The following is a 24457-nucleotide window of genomic DNA, read 5'->3' as shown; positions in this document are numbered from 1 at the left end:
TTGTAAATATTAATTAATCTGTATAAGAAAATAAAAATAAAAGACAAGTTGACGTTAGAAACATTAATTTCAAATATAACTTTTACATGAAGGGGTTGTTGAAGATCCGAGCTTAATGATATATTAAAGAGTTCAAAATTGATTGATTGCTGCTTTTTATATTGTTCCATCGTTATTAAGTAAGAAATCATTTACGTTATTAATATAATCATAATTAAAAATTGGTGAATATTATGATGCAACAGAAATTCAGATACTAAATATTTTTTATGCTTTGGTTGAACCTGGAGTGATAATTGCATGCGATTTCTTAGTAATTAATAAAATTGTTGAACTAAGAAAAACTCAGACTATAGCTGTCAACCAAGAAACTTGAAGAATGCAATTATGCGACAGAGTTTTTTGTATTGCGTGGACGGAAAGTCTTCCTCTATTGGCACCCATCCGACCGTCCATTACCACCGACTATTATCGTTCTTTTCATTTCATCCGTTCGATTCTCGATTAAGTTAAGCGTCAACCCATCCACCAACATCATCTTGTAATAGTTATCATTCCGACAAACAAACGCTTAACTAATCCCTTATTTAATCATTCACAAATATTCTATTATTCTAAATGCCTTACTAATAAATAATTATCCAAATAAATATGTTTTATTTCTCTATAACTAATTACTTAAATATTGTTGGAGATATAAAAATTCTAAAGTAATTAATTATCGTAAAAAATTAGCAGTTTTAACATACACATCACTTTATAATTTATAGTTTAATGAAAATTTAACTTTTATATTGTAATTTTATTTTAAATGAAATTTACATATTTAGTATTTGTTATCAACAAACTAATATATTAGTTTTCTTTAAAAGAGGGATTCTAAAACCCGTATACTTGTCCATCCTCCATCTACTTTTACCTGCAAACCAGTATTATATCTTCATCATATAATTATGATATATTTGATATTTTCAAAACATATATGTATTTAATATTTTATATTCAGGAATTTAAAAATTAATTAAAAAATGTATAAGACTATCCAAATCATAATTACAACGCTTTCAATCAAAAGTAATTTTCTCGTTTTACTCTTGATTTAATTTTAAAATTTCGTATTTGACCTAAATTTTAATGTTCAAATACTTTTTCATATATACATTTTCAAATTCTAACCAATCAAAAAAATCTTTCAGGGGGGCGATATATTCTTGAATGCTCAATTCTTTGCGTAGTTAACTGTTTAGCAAGGTAGCTACCCCTTTCCAAGAAATATGAACATTCGCAATATTTTTGTGTGAAGAAATCATAATCATTCTTTGAAAATTAAAGAAAATTTATCTTCTTAAAAAAATATCTGCAATGTTTTTAAAAACCAAGAAAGGAGATAAATATAATGGCAAGGAATGAAAAAGAAATAAGCTTAAAATATGTTTTCATTTTTTTTATAAAATTCGAATTTGGTTTTTAATATTTTTTCTGTTGTCTAGTCTTTAAAATATTAACAGATCTAAAATATTTATTATATGATAAAACATCATTTCAATAAAAATAATATAATGACAATATGATATTAAATTTTGATTTTTTTAAGGAATGAACATATTTAAATTATTAGTTGATTTATGAATACATTTATTTTCTTTAAAATATGTAAGTATTTAGATGAAAATATAATAATTAAATTATTTACATTTTGATAAAATATTAAGAAATGAAGATATGGAGTATTGAAGAAGAAAAAGTGTGTTGAAATGAAGTAAAATGTGAGAAGGGATAAGTGATGGGATAGAGTGAGAGACAGTAGTATGTATAGAGAGGCGTAACCCGTCCACGTCGGCGATGGATGACATTGGGCAGAGGAGGCTACGTGGAATGTATGAAATAGGAACAAAAAACGGAGTTTTGAAATGAAGAAGGAGAGAGAGAGAGAGAGATAGGGTGATGGATTGTGTCGGCCATCTTTGGATTTATCTTAAAGAAAGCTCAACGTGGCGGCCGTAACAGACGACAGACTAGAAGCCAAGTGGGAAACTCATTCCCTTCCCTTCTCCCTTTTCTCTCCCATTCATCCATTCAATAATATAATATAATACTATTATTCCTTTCCACACAAACTATTTCCCATTTTCCTTTTCCAACCTCAGTATAAATACAAACCAATACAACAGCAACATCGTTTCAGTTTCTTCAGGGACCTATCAGCACAATTTCCTTGCACTTCCCAACTGCACACAAAAACTATCATAGAGAAACATGGTTTTGAATAGGTAGGTGTAGTAGCTGGAGAGGGCTCCTCGATCGTAGCAGATATGGAAGGAGAAGGTTTAGGAGATTGCTGTTCGTCCAACTCCACCACCACCAGGAACAGCCAGAAACGGAAGCAACAGCAACAGGACCAAGACAAACCATACAGAGGAATAAGGATGAGGAAGTGGGGGAAGTGGGTGGCGGAGATTAGAGAGCCCAACAAGAGGTCCAGAATCTGGTTGGGTTCTTACGCAACCCCCGTCGCCGCAGCACGCGCCTACGACACCGCCGTCTTCTACCTCAGAGGCCCTTCCGCTCGCCTCAACTTCCCCGAACTGCTCTCCCAAGACGACGACGTTTCGACCCAACAGGGCAACATGTCCGCCGATTCTATACGCAAGAAAGCGACCCAAGTCGGCGCGAGAGTCGACGCGCTCCAAACCGCGCTTCAACCCTCGTCGTCCCACTCCGCTAATTCCAGCCACGTCAGCTCTGACAAACCAGACTTGAACGAGTATCCTAAACCCGAAGACTAGTTTCCACCGACCATGGGTTGTGACATGATATAGGGCTTCAACCTCCTCCTTTATGTTCCAAAATCATTATTCTCATGTCATTTATCTGGGTACATATTTCATATTTTCTTCCACTTTACTTAAAATTAGAACCTCTAGGAAGAAATACACACACCAGAGACGAGGCTAACTTATTCATGAGGTGAGTAACTAAAATTATATATATATTTTCTCTCTTTACCACACACCAAGGGGTTACTTGTATCACTAGTTGCTCACCTCACCAAGAACAAAGTTTAGCTTTTAACCAATCGAATGAGATCGTGTAACAAAGATTTTTTCCTTTTTTTTTTCACTATGCGTATGCTGAGGTCGTAGACTGGTACGCAGCTATGTTGTGGGTTCTCTTTGACGGGGCATATGATGTGGTCTTTTCTCAGGTCGGTGGTGTGTTGTAAACTTGTAATTTGTAACGAGATATATATATCTGTTGGCTGGAGTAGACACAATCGAATCAAATTAACCGTATTTTATTGTTTCGGATTTTCTTTATGCAAATATATACATATGTTGTGATGAATTCGATAGTTTGTGATTTCAAATGTAGTGTTTGGAAGGTGTATAAGGGTTGAGTGTGTGTGAACTATATTCTCCCCTGCGTGTGTTATCTTGATGAGAAGTCAAAAAACGAGGAAATGATGGAATTGATGAGTGTGAAAGAAGGAGGAGGGGTGAATGAAGAGATAAAGATAGGAACAGCAGTGGCCCAACAAAGCCGAATTAATTTGAAACAAAAAACAAACACTAATGTTTCAGTTGTGGAACAGTGGTAACAAGTGGATTGGGAGATAAGGAAGAATTGAGCACCCAAAGCAGCAGCTGATGAGGGCACCCCACAAAAAAAAAATGATTTAATTTTGTTCTTAAAAGAATATGCGAGATAGGCGGAGAACAGTGTGGCTCTATCTCAAAGTGAGGTTGTCAGTTGTCAGAGTCATGGGAAAGTTGGAGTTTAGGATAGTTGCGTTTGATACACATTCAAACCGTAGGGCCTCACCCACCTCTCATCTCTCTTTACTTTTTAATAATATACTTTCGTCTTTCTTTTGTTTTCCCCTTACTCTTCCACATCACATTTCCTTAAAAAAAACTCTGCACCAACTGTCAAAACATTTTTTTCCATTTTATAACTTCATGTTTTAACCACCAGTACAGTCTGAGAAGTTTCTTATTTCCTCTTAAATTTAGAAATTATTATGTGTGTTCTTCATCTTCCTCCTTAAAATGTAACCAAGTAGCAGTATGTTGTAGTGTTTTTGTTGAGTGTTAACGTTTGTGATGGTAGGTCTCATCTGCACCTTTGACGTGTTGGATAAATTATCTTGAGCTTTGGGTGCGCGATGCCTCTGTGCGACTATGTGAGACTGTCCCTTTCCAATCATTGATTCCCCTTCGTCGGACTTCAAACTCCACTATGAACCGATGCCAAATACTTTTCAACATTCCTATAAAACCACCACAAATACTTCTACTCCATCGCTTCAACCCACTCGTGTACAAGAGTAAAAAAAATCAAATAAACCCACCACACATCAATGATATCTTCAAGTTTTATAACTTTATTATTTCTTACATATAGAATCATTTTTAATCATTTTATAACCAAAATGAATCTTCTTAAAAGAGTTCTACAGTTAATTATAAAAATGAGTTTCACAAATTTATGTAATATTATATCACTTATTAACATACAAATAATATATTTGACGATTCAAATATGTTGAATTGAGTATAATTTTAAACCTAACTTGATTAAATTTTATTGCGTTGGATTAAGTTTTTTTATTTATTTAGTAATCAAATCCAAATATAATTGGGTTGGGTCAGTGAAAAATTAAAATAAACTGTCTTTAACTTTTAAAAAACTTCAAAATCAATACATATTTTCAATATTTATTAATATTAATAATATAATGATAAAACTTAAAACATAATATTAACATTAATTTTTAAATACAGAAATATCAAACAATAATTATAAATCTATTTTTACACCCAATTGAATGTAATCCAAAAGTAAATATAAAAAACAAAGTATTTACTCTAATTAATAGCATGAATATTATAAAACAATAATTCATAATATTCATTAAAGGTATTTATATTATGAACTTTAATTTTTTTCTTTTATTATAAAATTATTAGACAAATAATATTTTATTATAGGCGAGAATCCATTTATATCAAGGTAAAAGTTAATTAACTTACATCTTTCATAAAAAAAATTAAAAATTAAAAATTTAATTAATCCAACTGATAAATTTATATTTAAAAATAATTTAGATAATTATTACATTATACGTGAAACGTGACTTTTAAAAATATGTAAATATTTATTACAAGATAATATTATTAAAAAATTATGTAAATTAATTTTATAATATGATTAATATGAAATAGACGTGGGTTTTAGACCTGAATATAATTTAATAAAATAAAAGATACATTGGTTACTTTAAGAAATTATATATATATATATATATATATATATTATTACCTAATCAAAAGCTAATATGATAAAGATTCAAAAATAATAAAAATAGAGTTTTGTCTTTACAAAGAAGGTTGTCTCACGGTTGACCATCAATAAAGGATGTGACAAAAACAAAATTTTCCAAGAGATAGATTGTGAAAAGAAGATTAAAAAAACTACTCACATAAAGACTCTCGTGAATCAAAATAAGTGTTTATCTATATTATAACTGATGTATGGAATGTGACAACTGTATATTTTTTATTTTAAAAACATATCTATATAATTTTAAGGTTTAAATAACTTCTTTTATCCTCGTAAATTTGTGAATCTTGTATATGTTCTTTAGTAAAAAAATATTTTCCGTTTGATTTCTATCATTTAGTAATATTCGTAAGTGAGTACCTATTTATTAATTGAGACATCGATGCTGGAATATGACTGACATTTTTTTTTAGTTTCATAGAAAGTTTTACATTTTATTTTTAGTCTTTAATAAAATAAAAAACTTTCTAGTCCCATAAAATTTGTATTTATATTTGGTTCCTGTGATTTATTGACATATTTTAAGTGATGAGTGATCATGTTATTTTCAGTGGTTTATTGACATCCTATTTAATGATGAAACTAAAGATTAAAAATATATATAGAAACAAATTTCTTATACCTATCCATCGTTATCTTCTATGGGATTTCAATGTGAAAAGGAAGAAACAAAAATGAACTAAACTCTCACGAAGAGAAACAACATCACCTTGATTAATTTCTTTCCTTGAAACAAAATTATTTTAAAAAATTTATGTCATTCTACTCAATTACTAACATGACCTCTTAACATACAACCCATCAAGAATGTTAGCAATTATTGGGTATTCAAAACAAAATGTAGTTATATATTATAAGGATCTAAAACTTATTTAAACTTTATTTTTATATAAAAAATACAATTATTTTATAATGAAAAAAAGAAATATGCATTAAAATAAAGTTATTTAGTGAAATACATAAAATTGTATACACTTAATAATGTGAACCATCTATGATATATAGTGTTGCTAAACTCAATGCACATACAAAATTATATTAAATGAACTAAATTTAGTGATACTAAATATTAAATAATCAAAATGAAAAAATTATAAGAACTTAATTGATGTTAACCCGTATTGATAATTGCTGAAAAGAAAAGAAAAACAAGGTAAAGGGCCAATGGATTTTCCTTTATAGAAAGGGTGGAGACTAGTGAGGATGGACTTGAAAAAAAAACAAAGACCTTCATGCGTGTTAAAAGTTAGCAAGATGATTAGCATATTCTAAACTATATTTTAAATAAAAAAAATATATTAAAAAATATACACAAAACTTCAAAATATGTTTTGAATTGTGAAATTCAAAATATCAAATTATGCAATCTAGAACCTTTCTGAATTATCACCCAATCCAAAATAAACTTGTTTTATAAATTTAATCCAGGAGTACTTTAGGCATTTCACTACCCCCTAAGGAATGCAACTTCGAAACATGGGGTGCAGAATGAAATGACCTTCTATTTGAAGTAGATGGCTATGCTGATCTGGCTGGACAAAATTTCTCCGGCTGTTTCTTCCTGCACCTCCATATATTTTTCTCTTACCTTCATAAATTTTCATATTTCCAAAAATACTTTTCTGTTACCAAATTCGTTTTAATTTCCGGATTACATAAATCGGAAGCCTTTTTTCATATGCATAATTAGTTTCCAAATTATGTAATCCGAATTTTTTTTTGAAATGTGTGTCTAGATTATATAATCTGAAAGCTACTCTATGGGGTGGTACAATAAGGATAAAAATATATTTTCACATTTTGTATGCGGATAGCAGAAGAACCTATGGAGGTGCAGGAAGAAACAGTCAATTTCTCGCCACCCTCCCAGTCCATCTCAAGAATTAGCAAGCCCATCACTGGACTCTTTTGTTTCTAGGCAAATTCTTCCTACACCCAATACTTTTGAACCTGCACCAACATATTTTAAAATTCCAAAAATACTCTTTATTCCAGATATGAAAATTTAGAATTAAAAATAACACATTCTAAAAAAACTTGATCCGGAAGAGCTTTCTGTGTTCCGAACATAAAAATCCAGAAACAAAAATAAAAAGCTCATTCAGGATAAAAAATTCTCAATAAAAAAATAATACATTAACATTTTCCTTTTTTCCACTGGAATTGGGTGCAATTATATGGTGTATGAAGCAATTGCCTTGTTTTTTTTTTAATAAAAGCCCATCCCTAGAGTTTAATAATTTTGGTCATTTCCATTTTTAGAAATTTTAAACTATTTTATTTTTTGGAAATTATTCTGGTTACTTTTAAAGATAGTATATCATATATTTAGATATAACAATGTTTATTGTTATGAGGAAAAATGGTTTCGGATTTCTTAATGTCCTAAATTCTGTGAAGAAAATAATCTCAGTGAACAACGAGATCAATTAATTTTCTTAATCATAAGTAAAATTGGTACACACTCCACACCAATGTCATGTATATCATAATGTTAAAAACGTTAAATCATCTATCAATGCAAAGTGACATGCCAATAACATATTATACAAATTTTATACCAAACTAAACAGTGAAAGAATTTATTTTAAAAAATTTAAGAAGCAAAGTTATAAAAAAAGAAAAATGTAAATGAAAAAAAAAACAAATTTAATTACATTTACAAACATAAAAAATATGTTTTATTTTAAAAATATTCTTATTTATATTAAAATAAATAATATATTTTTAACTATGTAAATTTTCTAATAAAATTATTAAATACTTATTATTTTTGTACATTTTTTTTTCAAAAGTGTAACAATTGATATATTAAAGCAAGATATATGCTATAAGAAAAAAGAGTTTTAACGAAGGTTAATATAATTCTAAGAATTGATTTAATTAACAGATGTTTTTTTTAACCTTTCCAAATTTATTTTTAAACCTCGGCAAAATAATAAAGGTTTTTTTAACCTTTGTTAAATTTCAAAGGTTTATTTTAAAATTTTAACAAAATAACGAAAGTTTTTTTAACATTAATTAAATTTCAAAGGTTTATTTTAAAACCTCATTAAAATAACGGAGGTTTTTTTAACCTTCGTTAAATTTCAAAGATTTATTGTTGAACCTTAATAAAATACTACAAAATTTTCAAACTTCAACAAATAAATATAATTAAATCTATTTATAAATAAATAATTAAAACTATATAGTTTTAATATATTTTATAACTAAATTCTATAAAATTTTGAAAGTGTAATTTTACATTACAAATAAGTTTTCTAGAGTTTCAAAAATTTATTCTAAAACTCAACAAAATAACTTTGGATAATAAGTATTTAAACAACTAAACTTGGGTAATAAGTATTTCAACACTATTTGCATACTTCTTATGATTGATGGTAGTTGGTTTATATAATTCATAGTTTATTTTGTTACAAGTTCATACTTCAAAAAATTTGGCTTATTTTGTTTTAACTTTCAATGTACGTATATTTTATGTGCAATTTTACTTTTAGTTATAATTGTTAATATTTAATTCTTGTAATTTTGAAATATTTTAAATTAAGACTTTTTTTTAAAATGCATCTAATAATTAATACTGTGAAAGTGAGAAGTAATAAAGTTAATTTCTCCTCCCAATATGTTCTTACGATCTTTAGCTAAGAACACACATGACTTTAAAACCCACATATGATAGATAATGCAATTATTTAGGATATGTAAATAAGTTGTTCTCGAGCTAGGTAATGGTGGCTTGTGACCAAAGTTAGGATATCAAGGTGATGGAAGAAACAATATTGGAGTAAGAAGAAGATAGTTCCTTATTTATTTTTTCTCCTTAGATATAATTGACATAAGTGTGGATGAATTGTGATTCCTTGTTACGTCTGTCGTAGACGGCTAATGAGCCAATGTCAGGGAGCAGTGTGCTTACGGTGGAAGAGAGAAGTTAGGAGGATCATTAGAAATGGTGGAAAATAGGGTTGAAGGTTATTTCAAACAAGTCATTTTATGAAAATTTTGAAACTCATGGTATTTTATGGAGTTTCTTATACCCATATTAATTTATTGAGATTTTTAAACTCATGATATTTAACGAAAGTTTTGAAATCCATGATATTTATGGAGGTTTTGAAACCTATGGTATTTTACGGGGGTTCTTAAATTCATTGTATTTAACAAGAGTTTTAAAACTTCGGGAAACACGTTTCCCAAATATGATTTAACGAAAAAAACTACAACTCTAAGTAAATGACTTAATAAAGGTTTTAACCTGAATAATATAAAAATAAACCCGTGAAAATCATATTATAATGTTATTTAAGAAATAATTAAATATTGTTAGTGTATATGTCGGTAATTATAAGAAAACATGAAGTATTCATATAACTATCTACCACTTTTTCTATACACGAAGAATAAACAAAAACAAAAGAACCTACCTTCTTAGGTGTGTCATACACATTTCATCAAATAACAGTCTCATTGATTCCAATGTAGAGTCTATCCAGCATATGGATTTTCCTCTCTAACACCATGTTTACTTTTTTGCTATCAATGACCACATATCTGTGCAGATTCAACTCCTTTTTAGAATATAGCAAGAACAAGTGGTGAACATTTAAAAAATAAATAAAGTTAGGGATGAAAATGCGAGCTCATCCATTTCATATTATAAATTAAATAAATTTAAAATAAATAATTTTAAAAAAATTTAAATATTTTATATAACATTTACAAAATTTAAATACCTATTTTTTTACTCAATTTTTTTTTCCATTTCTTAATTATTTATAAACTTTTGAGATAATTTCTTTAAATAATTTTAAAATCAAATATTTAACCAATTTAATAAATTTAATTTAACTAACTTATATAAAAAATTTAAAATTTAATTATAATATTAAAAAAATTAAATTTGAAATAAATACAATAAATAATTTAAAATTAAAATATCTATTATAATATTATACATTAAATAAATTTAGAATAAATAATATTTAAAAAATTAAAATATAACAATACGTTGACAATGTAACATATTTATTTCTAAAAGTATCTCGACGCACAACTTAAATTAGACTTTAAAATTATGATTGACACAAAATTATTATTTTTTTCGAAATCTTTTCGTGCTTCTGTTAATTTTACATCGATTTTGTGAAATCAATGAAAATCACGTCCACACTAAACACAAATATCTGATAGCTAATATCACGTTTTTTTTAGTATTTAAAAAAAATTAGAAAACATTAACTCGGTACAATAAATATGCAATTTTGGGACCGACAGATTTATGGATTGTAACAAATGATGAGTGTTTCTTTGGATATATGTCCACCTTTTCAAATTAAAATTTTATATTTATTGTTATATTTTTTTTAAGTAATAAAAAATCTTATTTATTACCATCTCCAATATTTAAATTCTGTTTGTACTTTTTTAAATATTTATTAAATCATATATTATAGAATATAAAAATTAAACTAAATGAAATGTAAAATTATTAAAAATTAAATGTTAAAAAATACACATTTTTCTTCTTTTCAATCTAATAGCACTAAAAAAAAAAATTTAAAATAAATTAAATTTTTTTAATAGTTAAAATAAATATAAGTATGAGGACAAAAGTAAGGTAAATATACACAAATTAAAAATATGTTAGCTGTAAAACAAACAAAAAAATGAAAATAGGAAGAGAATAATGAAAGGCTTACGTATGTGTAAATAGGGGCAGCATTGGTTGATTGGCATGGAATGAGAGGGAAAATCTTTTGTTGTCGTGATTGAAGGGAATTGTGATAAATGTGGTGCAATCAGATACGAGATCTGTGTAATGTGAGACAAAAAACATTGCCTCAAGCTCATAGTCTATTATTTGTCAACCTTGCTATCATCATCCCACGATTTCGATGTTCCCATAAACTCACATCTGTCTAATGGGATAATTAAAGATTAAAAAAGCCACCTTTTAAACCAAACTTTTCAACTTAATTTGAATAATGGCCAAGGTTATGAAGAATCAAAACAACTGGCCAACTTTCAACATGAACCCAATTTAAGCAATTTTTTTCTCGTTCAAAGTTTTCAGTAACAATTTGACAAAAATTATTGAAAATTAAATTCCAAATGGCTTTTCGTGATAACAATTCTTTCAATTAAAGTAGAAACTTCACGTGGGACACTTTAAGTACTCTTATGCACTCTATCATTGAATAAAAAAAAAAAACAAAATCGACAGTGAAAAAAATACTGAAAATTGCTGGTACCCTTAAAATCATTTTAAAGTACAAATGAGCTGGTAGATAACACAATACAACTCACCAAGGATTAGGGTTACGTTTTTGGAGGGAATTTGCATAACGAAATTCGGGGTCACGTCAGACTAAGGAGCCAGCAGTATTGAATGTTTGTATGGTGTGAATTAAATATTAATATATTATCGATTAGCTTAGCTTTTTTCATATAAGTAGTAAAAGTTAATTAGAGTGTACTTACACTATTTAATTATAGTATATATATATATATATATGTTAAAAATTTAATTTTAATAATAATGTATTGTATAACATGTTCAACTTATGAATTTGTTGTCAATTTGTCTCTATACATGTACATTATATAATTATTATTATTATTAAATAATGAATTCATTATATTATATTTACATCAAGCTTTCTGAAGTTCCCTTTTGTTTTCTTCACATTTTTGCTTTAAAAGTGATTTACTCCTATGTTGAAAGGGAGCCATTGATCACACTTTCTAACAAAGCAAGCTTGCAATGATATTTACTGGCCCTATCTCATGTCCTCTCAAACAGATGATGGGTAAATCTTAAAGTTAGTGGTAGTTATATATTTTTTTTCTTAATCCATTTTCCTTCCTCGAATAAGGAGTCTGATATACTATTTATATATAATCTTATGTAAATTACTTTTTTCTAATAAAAAATGAAATAATAATTAAAGGAAATATTTAAGGAGTATTCCAAGTACAAAAGTCACAACCACATCACCTCATACTCTATTCCATATGATTTTACAATCTTAATTTTTTTTATATCAAAACCAAATAAATCTATAATAAATTTATCTAAGCTTCAAAATAATAGCCACCTATTACAAATTTAACAAAATTATGCATCAAAACCTACTTATGAAATATACCAAAATTAACCTTGATGATCTAGATAATTCTATGTTAACTTTTGCAAGTCTTATAATAATCATGTAACTTTCATCATTATCTTTCTATAATGTTTTTTTTTATGATAAATTTTAATTTTATTGTTCCAATGTTACGTTCTGATGACTTCTTTACAGCAAAATATTTCTCATTCATACATATCAGTATTTTAAAACTCAATCTTCCACAAAGATAACCAGAACTCTACAACTTAATCACATAAACACCGAACAGTAAAAACAAATGTTAATTACTGTACAACACTTTAACACGTTAGAATTGTTTTTGTGACATTTCAGATATGAAATTGTATCTTTTCCCTCGTTAATGACACTGATACATTACCATTTATTCGCCACCGAATGTCCTTTTAAGTAACTTTTATCTTTCTCCAATGATAGGTAAAATTGAATTGTTATGTGAAAATTGAGGTCATTGATGACATAGAGGTTATTTTGATAGCGCAAATGCTGTAATCGTATTTGGCAGAGAATGGTTTATTGGTGGCATAATTAGCCGTAAGAGGAAAGTTAGCGTATGGAAAAGGTGTTGATGGGGCATAAAGGGTTCGATAATGATATCCAAAGGAGTGAAACAGGAAAACTCACGCGCAGCTTGGAGGTGCATGATTGTGATGTGATGATTGGCCATCATGTATTTTGACTGAGACACGTGTGCAGAAGTAAATAGAGAGTGGAATTACATGGAAAAAAAAATGTTTAGTGACGTGCCCAGCTGGGTTGGTGAAAGAACAGTGATCAGTTATCCGACCAGTTGCCAGCTGCACTCAACACTCAATCATATGGATTATTTGCAAACCCCACTTCTCACAGGTTTTCTTGGTTCACTTGATGATGATCCCTTTTGGGGTTATAAAATGTTTATAGAAATAGAGTGGAGTGAATTTGGATATAGTAGAAGTGGAGTTGGGAAATTGAAGTAGAGTGAGTTCCCGAAAGAGTGGGAAATTGGGGTGGAGCGAGTGTTGGACATTCTCTGGCAGTGGAAAAGGACAATCCCATTCATCCTTTTATTCATCCTTTTGGATATAAAAATCCGTATCCTGAAAAGCAGATCGAAGGGCTTCCGTTTTCAAGTTTTGGGATTGGAGGAATCTTTTTGCATTCCTCACATCACTTTATTGATGACCAAAAGCTTTGAAAGAGAGAGAGAGGGAAAGAGGCCACCGAAAAGCATCGATACCTTATCATCAAAGCAAGAAAATAACTCCTCGTTTGACGGGCCAACACACACCCCTTCTCCACACGCGCTCATTAACATCTTTATTTAACCTCTTTTCTATTTTATACCTTTTATTCATATCATAATAAATGCAGAATAAATATTATCTCCTTATTCTTATTTATCAATATTCAATAGAAAAACCACATCTTTTAAATATAAATAAATTTGAACTAATTTTACTTTATTTACTCATATTTTCCTAACATATCTTAATTTTAATTAAAATTTAACCTTTAGTTTCACCACCATAATATTTTTTTGTTTTTTGTTTTTAAGGAGAGGCATTTTGAAAAGAAATTAATAGATTCGTAAAATTTAATGTGGATATATAACTGATTTTTTCTTAATCTGTAGTAAACTAAAAACACACATTTTTAACATATATTTTTAATGCACGTTATTCCTTAGTTTAGGGATTCAAATAATGAATTCTTCTAAAACTCATACATTGATCATTTTTTATTTGCATTTCAATTTTTAGAACTTTAAAACATTAAATTAATATTTTTAATTAAATATTAGTTGAAATGTAATTGTAATTATATGACAAATAGCATAATAATTAAATGAAAAAAAAAGATTATGAGATTATACAGTTAAGTTATTCATTACAATTAATTTTTACTGTAGTATTATTAAACACAACTAATAATATTTTCAGATGAAAAGCAAATATTTTTTTTGTTAATCATGGTTCTTGTTCTTAAATATTGTGTCAATGCCACACTTTAAACAGTTATTTTTTTTTCCCTTTTTCGATGTTGAAAAAATATTTTTTTAAATTCTTAAGACCCTTGATTGAATATTTTAATATGATTTAGCTGTGCATGCCAATTAAGAGAATATTATATTTGTATAATGTGATAACTATGTAAATTTTAATCTTTGGATATAAGTAGTCTCTTGTCTTTTTTATATATTTTTTCCATAACTTTTACATTTAAGTTATCGGTTAAGATTTTTATTATCAGAAAAAAAATAATAAATATGAATTACTTTAGGGGTGATCCAACCCTTATACATGAAACTCGACCTTTAACCTCCCACTCTTATTTAAATCCGGGAAAAAATCACCTAAAACTTCCACTCATACATTTAAAAAGGTAAATCATGAGATCATCCGAATTCAAACCAAAGAATCAAGTCACCAATCAGAGAAGGAAAAATGCGTAGAATGTGACTTAGATGTAACCTAAGACCAAACCTTCAGTTGAACCAAACCAAACACTTCCAATACATCTACTACTCCCTTTAAAAATTATATTATTTGTATGCTTTCAAAAATCGTTGGATGTCTTATTAAGTGTTGACTTTATCTTATTACCTGGTTAACACTTTAAATTTGAGATTAATTAAATAAGTATAACACTTTAAATTTGAGATTAATTAAATAAGTATAACTTATAATTATGTTTTAAATTATTATTGTTACATCTAATTTATACTTTTATTTTTTATTAGATGATGTAGCATTATGATGTTGGATTGCATAATCTATTTTATTTTTTAATATTATAACTTTTTCTTATTATAATCTTTATTATTATAATTTTTTTTTTTTTTATAGAATACATGCACGGGTGCAGGACTAGTAGTATAAACAAAAGACGTTTCAAATGTTATGCTAAATTTAATTATTGATACAGAACTCAAAAGAGAAAGTATTAGGAATATGTGACTGGAATTTTTCAATAATGACTGCCTATGGTAATAATTTACTGTGTACGGTGGAATTGTGCTTTTCCTTTAAAATATATTTTAGTTTTACTTTAGATTGGGTGAGTTGCATTGCCTTTTACTTTAATTTATAGGTGGAAATTCTTAAGTCAACTACATCTCATCATTTGGTCTTGGTTTTTGTAGGCAACACCTCATTTCCCACTTTCTCCACTTTACTAAAGTCTCATCTAATCCTCTTCTATATCATCTTCTATCATCCTCTCTTCTCTTCACCATGACCACCAGCATGAAGGTGCATCACTTCACACGTGCATTCTGGGAGCACGAACCTTTCCTCACCCTTGGCTGCAACCGATTACGCCCTCTTGCTCCCAAGCTTCCCAGCCTCCACACCACCACCACCCCTTCTCTTCCTTTCGATCTCAAGAGCTTCATCAGACCAGAAAGTGGTCCCAGAAAACTAGTTTCCTTAATCCACAATAACAAGGATCCACCTTCACCCCAAGCCCAGGTCTGCATATTATTATCTAATTATCACTATTATTACTATCATATCCCTTCACCTCTCTTCTTTTTTCTTTAATTAATTTAATTTCCCTCTCTGCCCATCATATCCTTGCATTAGTACTATAATTCACGTGCACGTATGCACGTACAGCATACTACTATATGCGACGATGCACATGCAGTTAATTAATTAAAGTTTATTTTGAGAAAGGAAGGAACCGATCACAAAGTTTATTTTTTGTTAAATGTTTGTTGGTATGATTAATGCAGGTTGAAACGCTTCCAGGAGGGACGCGGTGGAATCCGACGCAAGAACAGATAGGTATATTGGAGATGCTGTACAAAGGAGGGACGAGAACTCCAAATGCTCAGCAGATAGAGCAAATCACGGTTCAGCTAGGAAAGTACGGAAAGATTGAAGGGAAGAATGTGTTCTATTGGTTTCAGAATCACAAAGCACGCGAGAGACAAAAGCAGAAGCGTAACAGCCTTGCCTTTTCTCATAGTCCTCGAACTCCCACAATTCATACTGTTGTTACTTTAGAGACAGCAAGGGTATGTATATGCACTAACCTAGTAATGATGATACATAGTAATGTATTGTGTACGAGAATTTTGTTTTTAAAACAAAAGAAAAGTGGAATTAATTTAATGAATTATTGCAGGGGGAAGTAGTGGACAGAGATGAGGAGGAAGGTAGTCCGTGTAAAAAGAAGTGTAGGAGATGGGTATTTGATTGTTTGGAAGAGCAAAGCATGTCATCATCATCACTGTGTGAAGAGGAGGAACATAGAACTCTGGAGCTTTTTCCATTGCAGCCGGAAGGAAGATTAAGGGGTTTGAGAAACTGACCATTAATTATCCAACCAAGCTGATTGAATGAATGTGGTTTAATTTGCTTTACTTTTCTTTTTCCTTTGTATTGGGAAAGAAGAAAGACAAAGTGTCTCTGATCTGTACTCTTCCACTTAATGCTATTCCTGACTTTGGAACCGAACCAAAGCGATTTGTCTCCCTTTATTTGTTGATTTCAGCTACATGTGTGTGACTTTGAAAATGATGGATCCTTTTGACTACAGGAACAAAATACATCAAACGAAGCTTCTAGGTTAAAAGGAGAAGCTACGGACGCACAAGTCCACGCACCTACTCCTTCTTAATTCTTCTTCTTCTTCTTAAGTTTATACTTTTACTCTTCTAGTTTCAAAATCGAAAAAAGCATTAGTGTCCTGTAGCTGAAATCTTCTAAAATTATCACGTTAGATACTCCACTCACCCGTCATAAATCAGACTTTCATAAAGGAGGGCACATCAAGTATTAAAGGGTACATTCATATATTTTTTTTTTTCACCATTATGCCAATTTCTTTTACTACATAGTGCCTCGTAGGGCCATGAGAACCAGACTAAGGAGGAAGAGGTAAACCAGTAATTTGAATGTACAACTCCGACCAGTTCCATCACGTGGACTGTGTATGCATATTGATAAAAAGGAATAACCTTATCCTCGTAGGAATTGCGATCACATTCACCATCATATATTTTTACAATTTAGAGACAGATTAAAAAATGTGTGGTCTAAAGGGGTGATACTGAAACAGACTGTAAATGAAAGACCAATGAGATAGTTGCCTTAAATGATTTAAGACTTACAAAAAAATGTTTGTCGAGAAATTTAAATTAGTTATCATATGATAAATTTTATTTTATTACCTGATATTTTAATTAATAAGTAGTTTTCAACTTGTTCATTTTTTAAAAGCTAAAAATAAACATTTTTGTATCTATGTATTGATTACCTCTACCCTAATTTTTTTATTAAACCTATGGCTACATGGATTTCATTGAAAACGAATTCAAATAAATTATATTAATAATCAAAAAGTTAAAGTACCAGATTATTAGAATGTACACTACAAGAAAAACATGAAATAGAAATCAATTTAAAAATAAAATAGTTGTTATAATAACTAAATTAGAGACAATTTTAGAAACTAAACTAAAATATTTTTGGTTTCTAAATTAGTTTCTATTATTGTTAAATGATTTCTAAATTGGTATCTAATTAGCAACCAAGGTTTTAACTACCAATTATTTAGTTTCTAAATTTGGTAGCAAAAACTTTGGTGGCTAATTAGATACAAATTTAGAAATTATTTAACAATAATAAAAACTAATTTAGAAACCAAAAATATTTTAGTATCTAAAATACTCTCTAATTTAGTCACTATAACAACTAATTATTTTTTGTCACTAAAAATTAATTTTTATTTCATGTTTTTGTTACTTCAAATATTCTTAAAAGTTATATAAAAATATCACATATTTTCTGAATTGCTTAATTAACACTATCTGAGTCTCTCAAAATTAATTAATTTAGTTCTCAACTATAAATTTTCATACAACAACAATTCCTAAATTTATATTAAATAATAATTTTTAAATGTTTGAGCTTTAAAATTGAATTGACACACGCTATTATTTAAATTCATGATATATTTTCTTAAATTAATTAATAAATTTATAAGTATATATATATATATATACATATATATATATATATATGTATATATATATATATATATATATATATGAGAAGAAAATTGCTTGGATTAGTTGGGGGAATATTTGTAAACCGAAAAATGAGGTGGGCTCGGTATCAAGCGCATTGATCTGTTTAATAAGGTATTCTTGGCAAAATATTATGAAAATTGGACTCTCCCGAGTATGGCATTTGGAAGGATGTACTAGAATCGAAATATGGGTCGTGGGGGATGGCAAATTCAGTTACATCGACTCGAAATGGGTATAAATCTATATGGTGAAATGATTTATCGAAAGTAAGCTTTAAGATTAAGGAAGCAGATGGTTATTTTGAAATTTGGTTTGGCAAGTAGGATCGAGGGAGAAGTTCAAATTTTGGGAAGACGAATGACTTGCTAATTCTCAGCTGAAAGAGAGATACCCCAAAATTTAAAATAACTCCCTACTTAATAAACCTATTGGGAGATTCAGAAGTTGGTCTACAGAGGGGTGAAAGTGGGCTTTTAGTAGAGAAGGAAATGGTTCAAGTGGGAAAAACCTATGGCTGAAGATTTTATGGCAAGTATATCACAGGTTCCTCTACATCAAGATAAGGAGGATTTATGGGTATGGAACGATCCTCCCTCATATAGTTTCTTAGTAAAATCCGCCTATAAAATGCTAACAAATCATGGAACAAGGAGTGGACAAGAGATTGCATATCTTTGGAATCTAAAGGTTATGTCATCGACACAGTTTTATGTTTGGAGAGCCTTATCAGATAGGATAACAACAAAACTAAATCTGTATAAAAGGGGTGTGATGTTGACAGATACATTGTGTGTCTTATGCGGGAGGGAAGAGGAATTTATCTCACACATTCTTGTTTCATGTAAGGTTTCAACCACAGTTTGGAATATGTGCAATAGGTGACTTGGGATTAGCTCAGTGAATCGTAATGAGGTGGTTAAACATTTTGAACAATTTTCCACCATTTGCTTTAATAATGAAGGCAATAAATTGTGGAAAGGCCTATGAGTTTTTGTGATATGGTGTATTTGGAAGCATAGAAATAAAGCTATTTTTAATCAAGCAAAGATAGATGCTGAGAAATTTCTTACCATGGCACAAGTCCAATCATGGACATGGATGAAACATAAAATAAGGAAAGTCAACTTCTCCTTTTCTTATTAGATTTTATCACCCTTAATCTGCATTAACATGATAATAAAATAATTTGGTGATGATGATACACAGATGATGGTGCTCTTTGGTGCAATTTGGTGCAGAGTACGTGAATGACAGAAGAGCATCAACATCAACATCTTTAATCACATATAGGGGTTGTCTTTGTAGAGAAGGTGATGTCTTGGTGGAGTCAACACTGTTAATTCTAGAAGATGTGAAAAATTTAGATAGAGTCATTGTAATCATGCTGCTAGTTTTGGAAAGTAGTCTTGGAATATAGGTTTAGGTTTATGCAATGGCCAGTGTTGTGGTAGTTATATTAAAAAGGAAAAGAATGATCAAGAAGTTTGACCTTAATTTGTCGTTCTATGTAATACTTTTGGTATGTGACTTTGGAGTAAGATATTCTTACTTTTTTTTATAAGGGTTAAGACAATTCTGAAATGTTATTTTTTAATAAATTTTTTTGAACCCTCGTTTAGTAAGAGTGTGCCCAAAAAAGTTAAATTATATTTCTTTGTAATATAATATTACTTTAATTATTTTTCAAATTAAAAATATATATTTTTTCGTATATTTCCTTATTTAGAATAATGAAAATTCAACGAAAATGAATAAATAAATCCACGAGTTCAACATAAAATTATCGTACAAAGTTAGTGATTACAATGTTCTCTCTAAAAAAAAATTATAATTTCATTTTCTGTTAAATAGACTAATAATTGTCTAATTTATTAATTCGTGTGTATATATTCAGAATTGACACTCACCATTTACTGGCTAGTTCAGATATAGAAGTCACAGGGTTCCTTATAAATACTTGCTCGGGGCATAACTTTTCCATTACATTGATCCATTTCAAGTTGTTCTTGAATTGAAGCTATTACCGCATTCAGTTTTTCAGTTTTCAAGAAAAAAAGAAAGAAAGAGAGATAATGGCGCAAATTCCTGACCAACATAGGAGTGAACCCACGTTGACCAACATGTCGTTGTTCGTCGGGGATCTTGACCAGAACATCAACGAACAGCAGCTCCATGATCTCTTCAATGACGTTGGCCAAGTTGTTTCCGTTCGAATTTGCAAGGACTATCAAACTAAGACCTCCCTTGGTTACGGCTACGTCAATTTCAGTAGTGCTCAGCATGGTTGGTTTCTTCTTGCATTCATAGGATTAGTCGTTTATGTTCTTGGTTTGATAGGATTAGTGGCGTTTGTTCTTGCATGGATAGGATTGGTGGTTTTGTTCTTGCATTAATAGTATTGTTTTTGCTTAGGATTAATCTTTTTCTTTCTTGCATTGAAAGGTGTAGCAGCTTTTGTTCTTGCATTAATATGACTAATGGTGAATTCTGTTTTTATGACTGTTCTAACCTTCATTGCAAATCTTAACTACCATGCAGCCGCAAAAGCATTGGATGTGCTAAATTTCACTCCGTTGAACGGGAAACCCATTAGGGTAATGTACTCTATTCGGGACCCCAGTTTTCGTAATAGTGGTATAGCTAACGTTTATATAAAGGTGCCTTTTACTGATTCTTCTCTTTGATGATTATTATTGAATATTTTTCTGCTTGCTTATTAAGTCTTGTAATTTCTTGATTGATGGCGCAGAATTTGGATAAGTCAATCGATGACAAGTGTCTATTCGATGTCTTTTCGTCTTTTGGGAATATTCTATCTCAAAGAGTTGCGAGGGATGCTTCTGGCGAGTCTAGAGGCTATGGTTTTGTGCAGTTTGAGACGGAAGCATCTGCAAAAGAAGCGATTCAAAAGTTAAACGGCATGCTGCTCAATAATAAACAGCTCTATGTGGGTCCTTTCGTGCGAAAGGAGGATAGAGAGAGTTTTCATGGTACTGACGCGAAGTTTAATAATGTTTATGTAAGTAACCTGTCAAAGACATTAACGGATGCTGACCTGCAGATAATTTTTGGAGAATATGGGACTATTACTAGTGCTGTAGTGATGAAAGATGTAGTTGGTGAATCAAAAGGTTTTGGTTTTGTCAATTTTGCAAACGCAGACGATGCTGCTAAAGCTCGGGACAGTCTTGATGGCATTTTTGTTTGTGGTCAGAAGTGGTACGTTGGAAGAGCCATGAGAAAATCTGAAAGGGAGCTTGATGTGAAAGGGGTACTGAATAGGAAGCCTTACTTTCCTAAGGAAGATACAAACTTGTATATAAAGAACTTGGACGATAGTATTGGTGATGAAGAACTCAAAGAATATTTCTCTGAGTTTGGTGCAATAACCTCAGCGTGTGTAAGTATGTTTCTCCATTTTTGTTCGTATCTGCATTTCTGAAATCTTCATCGCCGTGAAGCGTGTTTGTTTTCGCCTGACATGCACAGGTTATGAGAGATGCAAATGGATTTAGTAAAGGATCTGGATTTGTTGCATATACAGATAAGGAGGCAGCAAATCGGGCTGTAAGTAAATATTAGGGACTATCCTTTAATAACTGACTAGGAGGTTGTTGCTCTTACAAAATCTGTTGATACTTGTAGCTTGAATCGATGAATGGTCGAATGGTTGCTGGCAAACCTCTCTATGTTGCCATTGCACAGACAAAGGAAGAGAGAAAAGCAAGGTTACAGGTAATATACAAAGCAACTACAGGTCGGCAGTTAAATATATGCTTTATAACTATGTTGTGGTCATCTTTAGGAATAAAATTTCCTAAATCCCATTCAGGTAATATTATTTACGTATGTTATGCAGGCAGTGTTTTCAGAATTTAGGGCTTCTCCACCAGTCCGTTTTCTTGCACCTATGCAGGCATTATTTTCAGAACCTAGGGCTTCTCCAACAGTCCCTAATCTTGCACCTCAGCATCCAATGTACACTATACGGGCTCCTGGGCTAGAACCACCATTTTTGCATAGGCAAACACATCCAGACTTCATAACTCAAGTAATTAAGCTGATTTTTTATTTCAGTTTCACCTTCTAAGCTTGTAATGCTCCACAGTTCAGTTGGTCTTAGGTTTTTACTCGTGCATAATTAAATATTAATATATTATCGATTAGCTTAGCTTTTTTTATATAAGTAGTAAAAGTTAATTAGAGTGTACTTACACTATTTAATTATAGTATATATATGTTAAAAATTGAATTTTAATAATCATGTATTGTATAACATGTTCAACTTATGAATTTGTTGTCAATATGTCTCTATATATGTACATTATATAATTGTTATTATTACTATTATTAAATAATGAATTCATTATATTATATTTACATCAAGCTTTCTGAAGTTCCCTTTTGTTTTCTTCACATTTTTGCTTTAAAAGTGATTTACTCCTATGTTGAAAGGGAGCCATTGATCACACTTTCTAACAAAGCAAGCTTGCAATGATATTTACTGGCCCTATCTCATGTCATCTTACAAACAGATGATGGGTAAATCTTAAAGTTAGTGGTAGTTATATATATTCACAAGTGTTTACATGATGTCATTTGAAGCAACTGCTGGCACTCCATTTATTGAAGAGTTTGTTTCATAAAAGATCAGTTAAAGGATCTCCCTAACAACAATTGAAGCTATTTCACAGCAAATGATATTTGTTATCTTATTTGAATATCAATCCTATCTTATTAAGTATATTCTGTATTTCTGTCCCTCCTGCATTGCCTTTGTGTTGCAATATTAAATGAACATTTGATCTCCATTACAGGCTTCAATTAATTTGCAGCAGCATCTTGCTCGCGGATTGACGCCAACTGGTCCTCCAATAACAAACTTCTATGCAGTTCATGGGCACCCGCAGCCAGGAGGATACCTACAAGAAGCTCCTGTGCAACCGCTCATGTTACACCCACAGGTCTTATTCAGTATTCCTTTTGGTGATTCCATTGTATTTGCCATTCTCTATTTCTGATGTGGATACTTGTTGCTGTGGCTTTCAGATGCTTCCAACTGGCAATTTCTATCAAGGTCCTCCTGGCCCCAACATGCAAAATATTCATCCCGCAGGAGTACCGGGAGAAATGATCCTTTTTGGCTGTGTTCCGCCGGTACCACTTCAGGCCTTGGCATCAGCCGTTGCCAATGCTAATCCTGAACTCAAGAGGATTGTAAGTTTTTTTTTTGCGTTGATTTCAACAAATTTGGGTTGAGTTGTAATTTTGTCATGCGCACTAAGTGCCATTCCAACTCTCTTGTGAATGGTTTTTGCAGCTGCTTGGTGAAAGTTTATACCCTTTAGTAGAAAAGCTGGAGCCTGATGCGGCATCAAGGGTTACTGGTATGCTTTTAGAGATGGACCACCCTGAGGTGTTACATCTGATTGAGTCGCCACGTGCTCTCTCGGCAAAAGTTGCGGAGGCCATGGCTTCATTGATACAAGTAGAAGAACAACAACCAAGCTGCCCAGCTGATGAACTTGGTTTTGTCTCTCTCGATGACGATCCATGGTTTTAGAGTCTGTATATCAGTTTACAGGAATACCCTTATTCAAATACTCACAGTTTTGTGCTTCTGGCTTTTTGTAGTAGGATTAGGAAACTCTCATTGTTGCTGCTTATACATTGCATTTTGCTTTTGTTCTCCTCAATACTAATTAGCTTGATATGACCCTCCTATTTTTCCCCAACTTTTCTTTAAAATATCAAGAGTGGATATCAGCTTTTAGATGTCTTGCATGCTAGATCTTTAATTTACCATCTTTCGTTTGTTTTAGGTTAACTGAAACTTCAGGAAAAAAAGAAAGAGAGGGGAACAAAGCAGTTTTGAAGCCAAACTATTTTATCAAAAAAGACTCCGTATAAATGCAAAAGTGTAAGAGTGCAAGGCTTT

General features: G+C 30.4%; 3 protein-coding genes across 3 annotated transcripts; all 3 read left to right on the top strand.

Annotated features, from left to right (window-relative positions):
• Nucleotides 1-2073: 2073 nt before the first annotated feature.
• LOC137823170 (ethylene-responsive transcription factor RAP2-1) lies at nucleotides 2074-3304 on the top strand. The gene has a single exon (XM_068628321.2). The coding sequence runs from the start codon at nucleotides 2313-2315 to the stop codon at nucleotides 2784-2786; it is 474 nt and encodes a 157-aa protein (XP_068484422.1). The 5' UTR covers nucleotides 2074-2312; the 3' UTR covers nucleotides 2787-3304.
• Nucleotides 3305-13050: 9746 nt separating this feature from the next.
• Nucleotides 13051-24082, top strand: LOC137822226 (polyadenylate-binding protein 2). The gene is made up of 11 exons (XM_068627124.2): nucleotides 13051-13167; nucleotides 13264-13319; nucleotides 20636-20802; nucleotides 21058-21176; nucleotides 21269-21919; nucleotides 22009-22086; nucleotides 22165-22254; nucleotides 22436-22570; nucleotides 23337-23483; nucleotides 23569-23736; nucleotides 23840-24082. The coding sequence occupies exons 1-11, from the start codon at nucleotides 13051-13053 to the stop codon at nucleotides 24080-24082; spliced, it is 1971 nt and encodes a 656-aa protein (XP_068483225.2).
• On the top strand, nucleotides 15619-16964 carry LOC137822770 (WUSCHEL-related homeobox 4). Its single transcript, XM_068627766.2, has 3 exons — nucleotides 15619-15949; nucleotides 16216-16500; nucleotides 16611-16964. The coding sequence occupies exons 1-3, from the start codon at nucleotides 15713-15715 to the stop codon at nucleotides 16794-16796; spliced, it is 708 nt and encodes a 235-aa protein (XP_068483867.1). The 5' UTR covers nucleotides 15619-15712; the 3' UTR covers nucleotides 16797-16964.
• Nucleotides 24083-24457: the final 375 nt, after the last annotated feature.

The sequence above is a fragment of the Phaseolus vulgaris genome, chromosome 9 (assembly GCF_051622355.1).
Source record: "Phaseolus vulgaris cultivar YP4 chromosome 9, ASM5162235v1, whole genome shotgun sequence".
NCBI classification, from domain to species: Eukaryota; Viridiplantae; Streptophyta; class Magnoliopsida; order Fabales; family Fabaceae; genus Phaseolus; species Phaseolus vulgaris.
Note: the sequence above shows the minus strand (reverse complement) of the source record. Positions and strands in the feature narration are given on the sequence as shown.

Coding starts and splice junctions, on each gene's coding strand:
- LOC137823170 (XM_068628321.2), top strand. CDS start 2,313: ATGGAAGGAGAAGGTTTAGGAGATTGCTGTTCGTCCAACTCCACCACC.
- LOC137822770 (XM_068627766.2), top strand. CDS start 15,713: ATGACCACCAGCATGAAGGTGCATCACTTCACACGTGCATTCTGGGAG. Junction 15,950..16,215: donor CACCTTCACCCCAAGCCCAG/GTCTGCATATTA, acceptor TGATTAATGCAG/GTTGAAACGCTTCCAGGAGG. Junction 16,501..16,610: donor TTACTTTAGAGACAGCAAGG/GTATGTATATGC, acceptor GAATTATTGCAG/GGGGAAGTAGTGGACAGAGA.
- LOC137822226 (XM_068627124.2), top strand. CDS start 13,051: ATGGAAAAGGTGTTGATGGGGCATAAAGGGTTCGATAATGATATCCAA. Junction 22,087..22,164: donor AGGAGGCAGCAAATCGGGCT/GTAAGTAAATAT, acceptor TGATACTTGTAG/CTTGAATCGATGAATGGTCG. Junction 22,571..23,336: donor ATCCAGACTTCATAACTCAA/GTAATTAAGCTG, acceptor TCTCCATTACAG/GCTTCAATTAATTTGCAGCA.